Source organism: Coregonus clupeaformis, chromosome 17, assembly GCF_020615455.1.
Source record: "Coregonus clupeaformis isolate EN_2021a chromosome 17, ASM2061545v1, whole genome shotgun sequence".
NCBI classification, from domain to species: Eukaryota; Metazoa; Chordata; class Actinopteri; order Salmoniformes; family Salmonidae; genus Coregonus; species Coregonus clupeaformis.
The window spans coordinates 66,331,529-66,347,742 of NC_059208.1; the positions used below are offsets into that span (position 1 = coordinate 66,331,529).

Genomic DNA, 16,214 nt, shown 5'->3' on the forward strand with positions numbered 1-16,214 from the left:
CCGGACAGCTGATGAAACTGTGGGTTTGCACAACCGAAGAATTTCTGCACAAACTGTCAGAAACCGTCTCAGGGAAGCTCATCTGCATGCTCGTCGTCCTCACCAGGGTCTTACCTGACTGCCGATTGGTGTCGTAACTGACTTCAGTGGGCAAATGCTCACCTTCGATGGCCACTGGCATGCTGGAGAATTGTGCTCTTCACAGATGAATCCCGGTTTGATGGCAGACAGCGTGTATGGCATCATGTGGGCGAGCGGTTTGCTGATGTCAACGTTGTGAACAGAGTGCCACATGGTGGCGGTGGGGTTATGGTATGGGCAGACATAAGCTACAGATAGGACAACGAACACAATGGCATTTTATTGATAGCAATTTGAGTGCCCAGAGATACCGTGATGAGATCCTGAGGCCCATTGTTGTGCCATTCATCTGCCCCAATCACCTTATGTTTCAGCATGATAATGCACGGCCCCATGTTGCTAGGGTCTGTACACAATTTCTGGAAGCTGAAAATGTCCCAGTTCTTCTATGACCTGCATACTCACCAGACATGTCACCCATTGAGCATGTTTGGGATGCTCTGGATCGATTTGTATGACAGTGTGTTCCAGTTCCCACCAATATCCAGCAACTTCGCACAGCCATTGAAGAGGAGTCGGACAACATTCCACAGGCCACAATCAACAGCCTACGCAAACTCATCAACTCTATGCAAAAGAGATGTGTCGCGCTGCATGAGTGAAATGGTGGTCACACCAGATACTAACAGTTTTTCTGATCCACACCCCTACCTTTTTTTAAAGTATCTGTGACCAACAGATGCATATTTGTATTCCCAGTCATGTGAAATCTATAGATTAGGGCCAAATGAATTTATTTCAATTGACTGATTTCCTTATATGAACTGCAACTCAGTAAAATCTTTGAAATTGTTGAGTAGAATCAAAAACTGTTTAAACTCTTTCTCATATTTGGAATCTTCATAGATTTGGCAAAAATTGTGACACAACACTACCTTTCTTTACTTACATTTATAATACTGTTGTTTGTTGTTATATCATATACTAAGCATTTAACAATTTAATTACACTTTGAACTTGATCCTGTAAAATATTGCTGTCAGACAATTTTTTGTATGATCTCGGAAGTGCACTATAACCTTGTAACATTTCATATCTCTCTATGTTTTGATGGGCACACATATCGAAATAATGCATGCGATTGCAAAATCAAATGCTTCGAACAGAAATAATTACTTTAACATGATTAATAAAAAATAAAAATAAATGTGATACTGTCATTAACGGGGTTCTTCAATGATTATGCGTAACAGTTGTTTGATGCGAATTTTATGTCTAGCTGTTTAGTTACGAGGGGACATTATCGCGTTACATCATCTGATTCAGGAAAGGATTTTCTGAATGACAGTCAAGTGATAAAGAGCTCCTGTTATACCGCCTGCGATTGAACAATAGCCGAAATGCCAGGAATTAATGTTCTTGAGGAAGGACACAACATTTGTGTCCATGTTAAGGCGGTCAAGATAATTAGCCTACTTCGTGGACAACATTAAGTCAAGATTCCTAAAATAAGATTACGGTCAGTGTACGTTTTGATCGTTTGTTTTCCGAGTTAAAATGGAGCAATAAGGAATGTGAAAACGGCTAATTGTTTTGTTTTTTTAAATAAAAAAATTATAATAATAATGACTTGACATTTCGAATTTCACATGCGAGTGGTGTTAAATGTGGAATGCCTGTCATTGGTCAAGTGCACAGCTAACACTTCATGTCTTTTCAGAGTAGGCGTTCCCCCTTCCAACTCCATTCTATGAATCTATGATCTATTAATTAATCTCTTCAACTACACAGAACTGCCTGATTAGCCTGATATGGTGCCGTGGGTGTGTCCAGATTACACCTGTGCAAATCTGTTTGTCCAGCAATGGAATTAAACATCCAACCATGCCTCAAGTGTTGTGCTGAAGGTCCACCACAAACCGGAAGGGTTGTGTGGTCCGGTCCAGAAACAACCCCTACCCCCTAGAGACTTGTGGAGATCTGGGCAGCAGGTAGTCAAGTGGTAAAGAGTGTTGGGCCAGTAACCAAAAGGTTGCTGGTTTGAATCCCTGAGCCGATTAGGTGAAAAATCTGTAGATGTGGCTTTGAACAAGGAATTTAACCCTAATTGTGCCTGTAAATCGCTCTGGATAGGTGTGTTTGCTAAATGACAAAAATGTACAAATGTAAATTTGAGAGGATTGGACAGGTGCAAGCAATATGGCCAAAATTCCACCAAGCCAATCAGAGGGTAAAGGTGGAGCTTTCACCATGCCACCACCCATCAATCCCTCTCAGATCTCCACAAGTGTCTAGACTCTGGAGGGAAGGGGCTAGGGGTTGTTTCTGGACAGGCCAAGGGTATTATGGTAGCTCCGTCATTGTCAATTTTTTTTTTATATATCTGTCAAATACTTGCTTCCTCTGTCCTCGGGAGAATCTCAATTGCATTTCCTTGATTCGTCACATCCTCTGTCCTCGTCTCCTTCCCTCATCTTTCCCCCAATGGGTTTTGAGGAGGCGAGAGGATGTGAGGATGCAATTGAGATTTTCCCTTGTTTCCTCCATTCCTCACCTCCCTTTCAAAGCACATTAGGGGAGAGGAGTGAAGGTTCCTCCCCTCGGGCTCCAATGCACTTTCAAAGAGAGGCAAGGAGTGGAGGAAACAAGGACAGAGGAAGCAAGCGTTTGACGGCTAGTTTTTCAGACTCACGCACACACACACAATGCTTGAAGAGTTTACTGATTATATAGATTTCATTATTATTATTAACGATTTTCTTGACAGAACCCATTGTATTATTTTATTATATCGTATTTAAAAAATATAGAAGCTGTTTATCTTTTCCATTCTTCAGGAATGTTTAGCATGGCTATAAATTATAGAGAAGTTGACTAAAGCACAAACAGACCTGGCTACTAGGCATGACAAAGGAACATGCAGTGTCCATGTTTCTTGTGACATGTAGATGTTTTGTTGTTGCTAGGTGGCGTGGTGGTCTCATTATGCCTACCTAGACATTTATTCCTGTAAATACACATGTGAAACTGCAAGAAAATCATATTTAAACCTATATCACATTTTGTACAAGACACACATTGGCCCCTTTATTTGTAGAAAGACCCATATACACATATTACAGACACCACCAGTATGTACACCACTATTCCCACTTATTTGAATGACCAGTCACCAGTGCACATTCTCGCAATTTTTTTTGATATTTATCATCAATAACATGTCTTGCTAAGATCTCAGATAGAGTGAACAGTAAAGAGGTACAATAGAAAGTAGTTATTTTGTTTTATTCTACACACCAAACTAACAATGGAATATAAAGTATCATGGAGTGTCTGTTGAGGTAAAAACATCACAGCTGTTGGCCCTAAATACACCCCCCCTCCCCTCCCACTTCCATATGCAGTGCGGATATCAGGGAATTGTCAATGGTTTGGAACCCCATTTCAGCCAATCAGATGGCAGATTCCTCCGAACCGGTTTTATAAATACAGTTATTCACAATAAGAAATTACAGAAAAACACATCCTTTCCATCTATCTTTCTGTAACCATTTCAGTTTCAATATAAACACTTTGGGGAAATACTAAGGTAGGTTCACTTTTCATGCCATGATTATCTTGTTCTCAGAAAACGACACACACGCACACTGACACACACACCTGCATCTTAACTATTAGATACATTCACAGACTCAGTAAATCTGTAGCATGTTGTGCTTATAGGACCAGCCTATTAGTGAAACATGTGACATGATGGGGCCACGACCCATCAGAGAATGGTGTCCTCGCTCTCTTCAGAGTGTATACTGAGCTGAGATTTGAACTGTGACTTCCTCTGTGTTGTGATGGCCGCCCAGACACGACACAGCATCCCTCCTCTGTGGAGGAGAAACAGGAACAGTTACAGTAAAAAACCAACCATTACAGTACAGACCGTTTGTGTGTGTGTGTCCATGTGTGTGTGTCACATCCATACACCCTCAGACTGCACAGAACAGTGGTCACATTCACATGTATACACATTGACACATATCATCTCAGCGATTTACAGTACAATAACATAACCATCCAAACAGAAAACAGTGGGTTTTCCTCACTAGTGCAGATCAGTTGTTTCCTGTTTCTGCTTTAAGGATGTGTGAACATGATTGGAGGAGGCAGTTCACCTTATGGCACAGTACATCAAGTCATCCCTGCAGGCCATGGTGAGGAGACAGTCCAAGGTGAACTCGTGAGAGAGTAACTAGAAATAAAAGCACACAGCGTGAATTCTACTTACACAACATCAGTGAGAACAAGCCTCTAGCAAACACTGACTGAAACTGAGCTACCTTATAAAGAGAATTTAGTCATAATGGATTACTTTTTTATATATTTTTCGTGGTATAGACTTTTGTGACTAAGGCTTACTCTTTTCACCAGTTAGATGGTTCATTCCAATCACGTAGTTACCTATCAATCAATAGTCACCCCATATTTTGGTAACCAATCCCACATCATTAAATCACAAAGTATTTTTGAAGTTCCTTACCTTGTCTATGGTGTCCTGATCTACTGGGATAGCCTTCAGCCAGAAAACCAAGGATTTGACTTCTGGGTTAGAACTTATCTGCAGGGACAACTCTGTATCTACAGGAGGATGAGAAGACAAGTTGGTATGGTCTGGTCACCAGTTTGCGCAATCATGCTCTGAGTATTTCAAATGCAGATTTTCAGTAATGGTTAAGGTGTTAGACTGACAGTCACAGGGACTGAGGTTGAGTCCCAGTCGGGGCTATTCGCAACAGTATACTTTAACATGGTTAAAGGAAGTAAACCTGACAGATGCAAAGCAAAAGCGTTAATTAGGGTCTTATAAACAAAAACAGTCCACCATTTTCCTATGCCAGTTTCGAATCATTATTATGACTGACACATCTGGTTCGAAGTCTCGAATCTCACCAGCAATGAGCTACACGCCTTAAACTCAAACCAGTAGAGCAGAAATCCACTGCCTGAGGGTGAGGTGTGGAGAGATTTAGAAACACAGGGTGTGAATCACAAGGCCTATAGAGCTACTGATTAATACCAAGTGTCTCAATGGCATTACATCTCTCCATTTTAGGAATATTACAGTAGGCAGGCTGTAACCTGTGGGGCCACTGTCATACCACAAGCTTCAACCTCAAGTGTCTACATGCATACACAAACACTCAACTCTTTTGTTGATATTCATAATTGTTTTGGCACTGAGTGTTCGGTCTTGCTACATGCTAAGGTGTGGCAGAGTGACACAGATTTTAGCTCACTAAGGTACTTCACCAGAACGTATAATGGTAACCAACACACCTGCCCTAAATGTGCAGACATTAGCAACAGTCAGACTGCTTTGGGAGGGAGTAGGAGGTGAAAACATTACCTGTGGGTTCTGATGTTTTCCTGGTAGTGTCGATCTGATCCTGTCTCCTCTGGACAGAGTTCCTCAGTAGCTCCTGGTATTCCCTCTCTTTCTCACTCAGCTGGGTCAGCAGTCTGAAACACACACTTAGTCATTATGGACCAGGTCTGAAGTAACAGTACATTTCACTATTTACACATATCATTTCACTGCCCATATTGTAACTGGTTGCAATGTAATCCTTGGTGGTGTGCTGGCATCGTTCACTGAATCTGTAGGAATTGCCTTCTTTTCTTTCCATTTTAAAGCCCATTATACTAGAGGTGAAATAAAAGGAAACCCCACATCAAATGTGGAATAAAGAATAAAATGGCTATACAAATGCATTTTTGTCATACCAATAAAGCATTTGGAAATGTAATATAAACAGCTAAGTAAATGGTACTGAACCTGCGAGTCTCTAGCCGTAGATCTCTCAGTTCGTGACTGAGGGGACAGTTAGTGTTGTACTGGAGGCCATTGGGCAAGCAAGGGCTTTCTGGAACCTCCTCTATGGTCTCTGTGTCAGCTGGCGCCACCACCTGGTCATCTGACAAAACTGCAGGCAGAGTCTCTGCTAGCTCACTGGGCTGCTGCTCTCTCTCTGGGCTACTCTCCTCCTTCTCAAAGGAAGACTGCAGCTGGAGCTTGAGCTCTGAAAGTCATCGAGGTGTGTGTGAGCAGGAGTGTGTGTGTGGTGTGTGGGGATTTGGGAGGTGGTGAGATTCTTATATACAGTATTATTTGTAATTATTATTATTTTTTGTACTTTTACCCCTTTTTCTCCCCAATTTTCGTGATATCCAATTGGTAGTTACAGTCTTGTCCCATCGCTGCAACTCCCCTACGGACTTTGGTGAGGCGAAGGTTGAGAGCCATGCGTTCTCCGAAACACGACCCTGCCAAGCCGCACTGCTTCTTGACACACTGCTCGCTTAACCCGGAAGCCAGCCGCACCAATGTGTCGGAGGAAACACCGTCCAACTGGCGACCGAAGTCAGCTTACAGGTGCCCGGCCCGCCACAAGGAGTCGCTAGATCGCGATGGGACAAGGAAATCCCGGCCGGCCAAACCCTCCCCTAACCCGGACGACGCTGGGCCAATTGTGCGCCACCTCATGGGTCTCCCGGTCATGGCTGGCTGTGACACAGCCTGGGATCGAACCCAGGGCTGTAGTGACTCCTCAAGCACTGCAATGCAGTGCCTTAGACTGCTGTGCCACTCGGGAGGCAGAGGTAGTGAGGTTTTTGAATGGCGAGGATGAACTCAATTCCAAATTCCAGTCATATCATGAAATTGAACTGTTGTTCTATAAGGAATTTCCATGTCCAATTTAACTGATAGAAGTTGATAGAATTGGGCCCGACTCTGCTGGTTCTTACCTGGTAACAGTACAGTGATGGCGTCCTGCACGGCCTGCCTTAGCAGATTATCCAGAGCAAACATCCAGTGAGGTTTCACCTGCTGCTGCCTCAACACTTTTTTCACCTGCACACACGAGGGAGTGAGAAGAACGGGTTAGCACAACAGTATTGGGTGTGATGCAGAGCCTGTGGTCGAGTGGTAAAACTCCTGGCATACATTATTTTTTTATTTTCCATACGACTCCCAATGTTCAATCCCACGTCCACCCTTCCCACTGTTTCTCCATCCTTGCCTTGTGATCACTAACTATCTCATACCTGGGGAACCATGTGTGTGAAATATATGGCCAATCAATGACAGTACGTCATCTTTCACGTGCCAGGGAGAAATGGAAACTGGCAGGGCTACTGCCCTCAAGGACTGGCGTTGCAACTCCTGGGTAATGTTCATTATGTACCAAATGAAAAAGAACAGGGAGGGACTTCCTGGACTAGTCCAATAAGATGCACAATTTTTTAATTGCAAGATGTTTTATAATGTTTTCCGTTGCGTGCCCGAATGAACACAAACAACCCTGATCTCCAGTGACCTAGGGACCTACCGCGTCCTGGAAGCTGAAGAGCACTGCTTGCAGGTTGTTGAGGGGTACTGCAGTAGCAAGCAGTGTGGAGCGCAACTTCACCAGGCCCTTGGTCAGGTGCCTTCTGTCTGGAGAGCGGATGTTCTCCCGCAGGCAGCCAATCAGCTCAGAGATATGCTCTGAGGTCACGGACGCAACGTCTGTCTGCTTAGAGGCAAGGAGAGAGGAAACATTATAAAAGGATTATAGGCAAAGAAACCTACAAATGTCAAATGTAGACAAACACTCATTCTTTCACACCTAATGTACAGCAGACACCTGATAAGGGTATACTCAGTCTATGTGCCTTGTGGTCCTTTGTAGCTCAGTTGGTAGAGCATTGGCGCTTGTAACGCCAGGGTAGTGGGTTTGCTTTCCCGGGACCACCCATATGTAAAATGTATGCGCGCATGACTAAGTCTGCTTAATGGCATATATTATTATTATTATTATTATTTTACCATACATTGTCTTTAATTGCTCTGGATATATGCATGCTCCGATCGGTTGAGTGCATGCCCTCATAACAATCCTAAGCCATTGCATTTATCAGGAGTTGACTGTATCTCAATAAGGGATAGATACTTCTCTGGGCCATATTCAAAAAGTGTCAAAGAGTAGAAGTACTGATCTAAGATCAGGTCCATCCTGTCTTATTTATTATGACCTAAAAGGCAAAACTGAGCCTCGAACAGCACTCCTACTCTGACACTCTTGAGACATAAAGCCCGAGATCTCTCGCTCTCTCTACCTGAGGTAATGTATTCTGGATGTTGTGCACCACGTCGGTGATGTACTCAGTGAGGATCCTGTGCAGTGTGGCCCTCCTCTCGCTGTCCTTCCTCAGTAGGAACAGGCCCAGGTTCTCTCCTGACGTGGCTGGACTAGCCGTCATGTCCACAGTACTGGGCTCCTCTGACACCCTGGCCACCACAAGGGGGAGACAGAGAGACACCAATGTCACCGAGATAAAACATTCTGCCATACAAATATGGTCTTGGCAATATATAGCATGGGCTCTATCTCAATTGCTTGAAAATCTGACCTCTCCTCTACTCCTCCCTTCTATCTGCAGTGATTGGAAAATAAGACAATATGGTGGAAGCTGGATTTCTCTGACAATTTAGGTTATCTATTGCATTACATTTACAGTAAGGCAATGATCTACAATGAAGTTGTTTCACAAATCTGATGTAATTACATTGGGAACCAGAGGGTATAGGATGTTTTGACTCACGGCAGGACGCGTCTGGTGCTGGGTGGGCTCTCTGTAATGTAATTTCCTCTGAGGGGGGAGATAGTCCTCCGGAGGTCCCAGGAGCACGACAGGTCCATCCTGTCAGTGTCTCTGTCTGTATCTGTCACACGTATAGACACTGGGACAGACATACTCCGCTGGTAGATGTCACCTACAGGACACAAAGCAGGGCAGAGTCATTAGCACAGTAATGGTGACGGAAATGGCGATGATCATAGCGTTTCTGAATTAGGAAGACAATACACAGACAAGGGCAATAACCATTAATATTTCTGACAATTATGAAAATAATGAATAATAAGTCTGGCGATTGAAACTATAATGATGATTCTTTTTTTCCCTTTTTAAAAGGAGATCGAAATTCAGATCCCGTTTTGTATTTTATTTGTATTTTTAAAAGAAGCAGAGACGGATAGACAGATAGACAAATAGACAGATAGACATAGTAGACGGCACAGATAGGAGTGGCCAAGAAAGGGCGTGCGTTACCATCGTCGGGGGGTATGTGGTCCGGAGTAGGCAGTGCTACCACAAGACCAGACTCTGGCACTGATGATGATTGATGATGATAATGATGACTATAAAAATGATGATGACGATAACTATGATGATAATGGTGATTTAAATTAACATTATCTATAACTATAACAATGATGATGATGATTCACCAGCATCCGTAGGCAGTGTGTCAGGCTGGGGCTTGGCCTTCCTCCGGGAGGTGGACTTGAGGAAGGAGTCCTTGAGCAGCTCAGAGGCCGTGGCTCTGTTGTCTGGGTCCGGGGTGAAGCAGCTCATGATGCAGCCTTTGGCCTCACCTGACATACACTCCGGCACCTCCGGGTGGATCTTGAACATACCAACCTAGAGGGAGACGGGAACAGAGTACATACACTTCAGGGTTGTGTTCAGTAGGGCATGCAACGTAAAAAACATTTTGCAACGGAAACTGAGTTTCTTATTGGACAAGTTCAGGTAGACCCTATCTGTTTCAGTCGGTCTTCAGTTTGATATTCAGAGGTACTTACAAGGTATAGGCTACAATGTAATAACATACTAATTACCAAACCTTTTGGTTTCTAAGAGAAAGATTACCTTGAACATGGCTGCCTGTGGGCTGCCCAGCTCGTGGAAGGGTGGTTTCCCCGTGGCCATCTCTATGATGGTACAGCCCAAGGACCAGATGTCTGCAGGCTTCCCATAACCCCGCGGGCCCTGGTCGATGATCTCTGGAGCCATGTACTGCAGGGTCCCTACAACACCACAGAGACATTTAGACACCTGCCTACACAAACATGTAGGCAACACATGTAAATAATATTCATACCAACAAAGTCAAATACAATGTTCATATGCAAAAAGAATGGCCACATACCCAACCACACTCATACAAAAGCTTCAAACAAACACACGCACACCCACAAACCTGTAAAGGTCTCTGTGCAGGGGTTGATTCCAGCCAGTCGTTTCGAGGTGCCAAAGTCAGAGATCTTCAGAACACCACTGTAGGTGTTAATCAGCACGTTGTCACCCTGTGAGGAAATGACTAGTTTCTTACACTGGATACACTTTCTACACAAAAAAACATGGTAACACATTAGTAGTTGAGTAAGCAACATACACCAGGGTCATGCTCAGTAGGGCACAACGTAGCAAAACAATTTGAAATGGAAAACAAAAAGGAGTGTTTCTTAAGTCCAGGAAGTCCCTCCCTGTTTCACTCCGTTTTCTGCCATTTGGTCCCTAATGAACACGACCCAGCTCTGACAGTGTGAATAAAAATCTGCTGTAGTATTGGTACTTTTTTGAACATTTATTTAGCAACAACAACAATAAATGGTATCCTTGCGGACACTTCACCTTGATGTCTCTGTGGACTATCTGGTTGTCATGGAGATACTTAAGCCCTTCCAGGATCTGCTTGGTGTAGAAAATGATGGTGGCCTCATTGTCTTTCAGGGGTCCCCATTTGGAACGCAGGAGAGAGGACAAGCTTCCTACATGGGAGAGATGACATTGGAATGGGTTACGGTTAGATATGCAAGGGATTCAATTTAGGATTTGCAACACCTCTGGGCCTCATTTCCCAGTTGCAATGTAACTTAAGCATTACGATGACGTACCAGATGCATCGTTATACAGTGGGGAGAACAAGTATTTGATACACTGCCGATTTTGCAGGTTTTCCTACTTACAAAGCATGTAGAGGTCTGGAATTTTTATCATAGGTACACTTCAACTGTGAGAGACAGAATCTAAAACAAAAATCCAGAAATTCACATTGTATGATTTTTAAATAATTAATTAGCATTTTATTGCATGACATAAGTATTTGATACATCAGAAAAGCAGAACTTAATATTTTCAGCTCCCTCCAAAGATTTTCTATTGGGTTCAGGTCTGGAGACTGGCTAGGCCACTCCAGGACCTTGAGATGCTTCTTACGGAGCCACTCCTTAGTTGCCCTGGCTGTGTGTTTCGGGTCATTGTCATGCTGGAAGACCCAGCCACGACCCATCTTCAATGCTCTTACTGAGGGAAGGAGGTTGTTGGCCAAGAACTCGCGATACATGGCCCCATCCATCCTCCCCTCAATACGGTGCAGTCGTCCTGTCCCCTTTGCAGAAAAGCATCCCCAAAGAATGATGTTTCCACCTCCATGCTTCACGGTTGGGATGGTGTTCTTGGGGTTGTACTCATCCTTCTTCTTCCTCCTCCAAACACTGCGAGTGAAGTTTAGACCAAAAAGCTATATTTTTGTCTCATCAGACCACATGACCTTCTCCCATTCCTCCTCTGGTTTATCCAGATGGTCATTGGCAAACTTCAGACGAGCCTGGACATGTGCTGTCTTGAGCAGGGGGACCTTGCGTGCGCTGCAGGATTTTAATTCATGACGGCGTAGTGTGTTACTAATGGTTTTCTTTGAGACTGTGGTCCCAGCTCTCTTCAGGTCATTGACCAGGTCCTGCCGTGTAGTTCTGGGCTGATCCCTCACCTTCCTCATGATCATTGATAGCCCACGAGGTGAGATCTTGCATGGAGCCCCAGACCGAGGGTGATTGACTGTCATCTTGAACTTCTTCCATTTTCTAATAATTGCGCCAACAGTTGTTGCCTTCTCACCAAGCTGCTTGCCTATTGTCCTGTAGCCCATCCCAGCCTTGTGCAGGTCTACAATTTTATCCCTGATGTCCTTACACAGCTCTCTGGTCTTGGCCATTGTGGAGAGGTTGGAGTCTGTTTGATTGAGTGTGTGGACAGATGTCTTTTATACAGGTAACGAGTTCAAACAGGTGCAGTTAATACAGGTAATGAGTGGAGAACAGGAGGGCTTCTTAAAGAAAAACTAACAGGTCTGTGAGAGTCGGAATTCTTACTGGTTGGTAGGTGATCAAATACTTATGTCATGCAATAAAATGCAAATTAATTACTTAAAAATCATACAATGTGATTTTCTGGATTTTTGTTTTAGATTCCGTCTCTCACAGTTGAAGTGTACCTATGATAAAAATTACAGACCTCTACATGCTTTGTAAGTAGGAAAACCTGCAAAATCGGCAGTGTATCAAATACTTGTTCTCCCCACTGTACATCATGAAACACTTTGAAGCAAAAATGACAGACAATATCCTAGTCGCAAAATAGAACTCAATTGATTTAATATAATAATAATAATAATAATATGCCATTTAGCAGACGCTTTTATCCAAAGCGACTTACAGTCATGCATGCATACATTTTTGTGTATGGGTGGTCCCGGGGCTCGAACCCACTACCTTGGCGTTTCAAGCGCCGTGCTCTACCAGTTGAGCTACAGAGGACCACATTTAACATGACATTGATTTCAATATGATTGAAATAGCCTATGTAGGCTATGTATATTTTAATGCAGTCATCTCGGTTTTCATTCGATGCATAATTTTATTCTTCACTTGTTTGTAACAATTGCAAATACTTTGGCAACTTTGTATTTGTAGTCAACTTGGTTCTGAAGATATCGGCAGTCCCAGTCAGACAGATAGCATAACCATCTTGATTCTATGTTTAGCAAAGATCTTCTGTGAATCTTCGGACGATGCACTTTGGCTGCTCTACGAGTGGTCTGGATCACTAGATGTGCCACATTACTAACGAAGGCTCTGGGAAACACCTCGGCTACTAAAGATACAAGGTAAGAAGGTTCTAACGATGATCTTAGCGCTACGAAGGCTCTGGGAAACAAGGCCCAGGATATTCACAATGATAAAATGTCTGAAGTATTTTCACTTTTTTTAACACTGGTATATCAGTGACTTCATTGCATTGTGAAATCCCTTTTTCTCAATTGCTGAGATAGTGGAAACACCCACACTTCCTGTGTGATATCCTGCCTGTAGCTATTGCACTGAATTAGACACACACACACACACACTGTCACGCCCTGACCTGGAGAGACTTATTATTTGGGTAATTTGGTCAGGGTGTGAAAATCTGTTTTGTAGTTCTATGTTTGACCAGGTGTGATTCCCAATCAGAGGCAGCTGTTGCTCATTGTCTCTGATTGGGGATCATACTTAGGCAGCCAGTTTGCCTGCCTGGGTTGTGGGATCTTGTTTGTGTTTCGGTGTGTTTGGCTTGTTAGTGTATAGCCTTCCGACGTCACGTTTTGTTGCCGTTTGTTGTTTTGTCAGTGTTTATCCAGTTTAATAAACATGTTCGCATACCACGCTGCACCTTGGTCTGACCCGTCTCTCAACGTTCTTGACACACAAACACCAAAAGACCTCCAGACACAGACTTACTAGAAACTAAAATACGATCATTTCGTAACGTTCCGGTGGTTTTCACTAACCCTTCACAAGAGCATGTAGCTGAAATTGTAGGGTGTGATTTGTGCCATCCTTTTTATAATGATAACATGTGAATGCTATCCCCTCCTTTTTATTATCACTTACAGTGGGGAAAAAAAGTATTTAGTCAGCCACCAATTGTGCAAGTTCTCCCACTTAAAAAGATGAGAGAGGCCTGTAATTTTCATCATAGGTACACGTCAACTATGACAGGCAAAATGAGAAAAAATAATCCAGAAAATCACATTGTAGGATTTTTAATGAATTTATTTGCAAATGATGGTGGAAAATAAGTATTTGGTCAATAACAAAAGTTTCTCAATACTTTGTTATATACCCTTTGTTGGCAATGACACAGGTCAAACGTTTTCTGTAAGTCTTCACAAGGTTTTCACACACTGTTTCTGGTATTTTGGCCCATTCCTCCATGCAGATCTCCTCTAGAGCAGTGATGTTTTGAGGCTGTCGCTGGGCAACACAGACTTTCAACTCCCTCCAAAGATTTTCTATGGGGGTTGAGTTCTGGAGACTGGCTAGGCCACTCCAGGACCTTGAAATGCTTCTTACGAAGCCACTCCTTCGTTGCCCGGGCGGTGTGTTTGGGATCATTGTCATGCTGAAAGACTCAGCCACATTTCATCTTCAATGCCCTTGCTGATGGAAGGAGGTTTTCACTCAAAATCTCACGATACATGGCCCCATTCATTCTTTCCTTTACACGGATCAGTCGTCCTGGTCCCTTTGCAGAAAAACAGCCCCAAAGCATGATGTTTCCACCCCCATGCTTCACAGTAGGTATGGTGTTCTTTGGATGCAACTCAGCATTCTTTGTCCTCCAAACATGACGAGTTGAGTTTTTACCAAAAAGTTCTATTTTGGTTTCATCTGACCATATGACATTCTCCCAATCCTCTTCTGGATCATCCAAATGCACTTCAGACGGGCCTGGACATGTACTGGCTTAAGCAGGGGGACACGTCTTGCACTGCAGGATTTGAGTCCCTGGCGGCGTAGTGTGTTACTGATGGTAGGCTTTGTTACTTTGGTCCCAGCTCTCTGCAGGTCATTCACTAGGTCCCCCCGTGTGGTTCTGGGATTTTTGCTCACCGTTCTTGTGATCATTTTGACCCCAAGGGGTGAGATCTTGCGTGGAGCCCCAGATCGAGGGGAGATTATCAGTGGTCTTGTATGTCTTCCATTTCCTAATAATTGCTCCCACAGTTGATTTCTTCAAACCAAGCTGCTTACCTATTGCAGATTCAGTCTTCCCAGCCTGGTGCAGGTCTACAATTTTGTTTCTGGTGTCCTTTGACAGCTCTTTGGTCTTGGCCATAGTGGAGTTTGGAGTGTGACTGTTTGAGGTTGTGGACAGGTGTCTTTTATACTGATAACAAGTTCAAACAGGTGCCATTAATACAGGTAACGAGTGGAGGACAGAGGAGCCTCTTAAAGAAGAAGTTACAGGTCTGTGAGAGCCAGAAATCTTGCTTGTTTGTACGTGACCAAATACTTATTTTCCACCATAATTTGCAAATAAATTCATAAAAAATCCTACGATGTGATTTTCTGGATTTTTTTCCCTCAATTTGTCTGTCATAGTTGACGTGTACCTATGATGAAAATTACAGGCATCTCTCATCTTTTTAAGTGGGAGAACTTGCACAATTGGTGGCTGACTAAATACTTTTTTTCCCCACTGTATGTGATTGCTCCATACTGAGTCAGTGATGCTTCCCAACATGGGTGTAATGACAACGCCTCTTCCCCCTCAGGAGGCTGAAAATATTTGTCTTCTCTCTGCTACTGCACTGCAAGCGGTAACGGAGCACCAAGTCTGGGACCAAAAGGCTCCTGAACAGCTTCTACACCCAAGCCATAAGACTGCTGAACAGTTACTCAAATGGCTACCCGGACTATTTATAGTGCATTCGGAAAGTATTCAGACCCCTTGATGTTTTCCACATTTTGTTATGTTACAGCCTTATTCTAAAATTGATTAAATAGATTTTGTCATAAATCTACACACAATACCCCATAATGACAAAGCAAAAACAGGTTTTAGAAATGTTAGCAAATGTATTACAAATAAAAACGGAAATATTATATTTACATAAGTATTCAGACCCTTTACTCAGTACTTTGTTGAAGCACCTTTGGCAGCAATTACAGCCTCGAGTCTTCTTGGATACGTATGACGCTACAAGCTTGGCACACCTATATTTGGGGAGTTTCTCCCATTCTTCTCTGCAGATCCTCTCAAGCTCTGGCAGGTTGGATGGGGAGCGTCGCTGCACAGCTATTTTCAGGTCTCTCCAGAGATGTTCAATCGGGTTCAAGTCCGGGCTCTTGCTGGGCCACTCAAGGATATTCAGAGACTTGTCCCGAAGCCACTCCTGCATTGTCTTGGCTGTGAGCTTAGGGTCGTTGTCCTGTTGGAAGGTGAAGCTTCACCCCAGTCTAAGGTCCTGAGTGCTCTGGAGCAGGTTTTCATCAAGGATCTCTCTGTACTTTGCTCCGTTCATCTTTCCCTCGATCCTGACTATTCTCCCAGTCCCTGCCGCTGAAAAACAGACGTGACGCTTGGCATTCAGGGCAAAGAGATCAATCTTGGTTTCATCAGACCAGAGAATCTTGTTTCTCATGGTC

General features: G+C 43.4%; 1 protein-coding gene across 2 annotated transcripts in view; it reads right to left on the reverse strand.

The window, feature by feature from the left end:
• Positions 1 to 3,136: 3,136 nt before the first annotated feature.
• LOC121586874 (mitogen-activated protein kinase kinase kinase 5-like) overlaps positions 3,137 to 16,214 on the reverse strand; it is a 28,385-nt gene continuing 15,307 nt past the window's right edge. Inside the window, exons 16-28 of one of the 2 annotated variants that reach the window (XM_045226461.1) lie at positions 10,597 to 10,733; positions 10,163 to 10,268; positions 9,832 to 9,989; positions 9,408 to 9,600; positions 8,719 to 8,890; positions 8,233 to 8,404; positions 7,464 to 7,646; positions 6,880 to 6,985; positions 5,909 to 6,152; positions 5,480 to 5,592; positions 4,613 to 4,710; positions 4,248 to 4,324; positions 3,137 to 3,959 (exon numbers count right to left, since the gene is read on the reverse strand). In XM_045226461.1, coding sequence (XP_045082396.1) covers positions 3,851 to 3,959; positions 4,248 to 4,324; positions 4,613 to 4,710; positions 5,480 to 5,592; positions 5,909 to 6,152; positions 6,880 to 6,985; positions 7,464 to 7,646; positions 8,233 to 8,404; positions 8,719 to 8,890; positions 9,408 to 9,600; positions 9,832 to 9,989; positions 10,163 to 10,268; positions 10,597 to 10,733 — 1,868 coding nt within the window. In that variant the 3' untranslated portion in view covers positions 3,137 to 3,850. Of the gene's footprint in view, positions 3,960 to 4,247; positions 4,325 to 4,612; positions 4,711 to 5,479; positions 5,593 to 5,908; positions 6,153 to 6,879; positions 6,986 to 7,463; positions 7,650 to 8,232; positions 8,405 to 8,718; positions 8,891 to 9,407; positions 9,601 to 9,831; positions 9,990 to 10,162; positions 10,269 to 10,596; positions 10,734 to 16,214 lie in introns of both variants that reach the window. The other variant, XM_041903890.2, reaches the window with a different exon arrangement.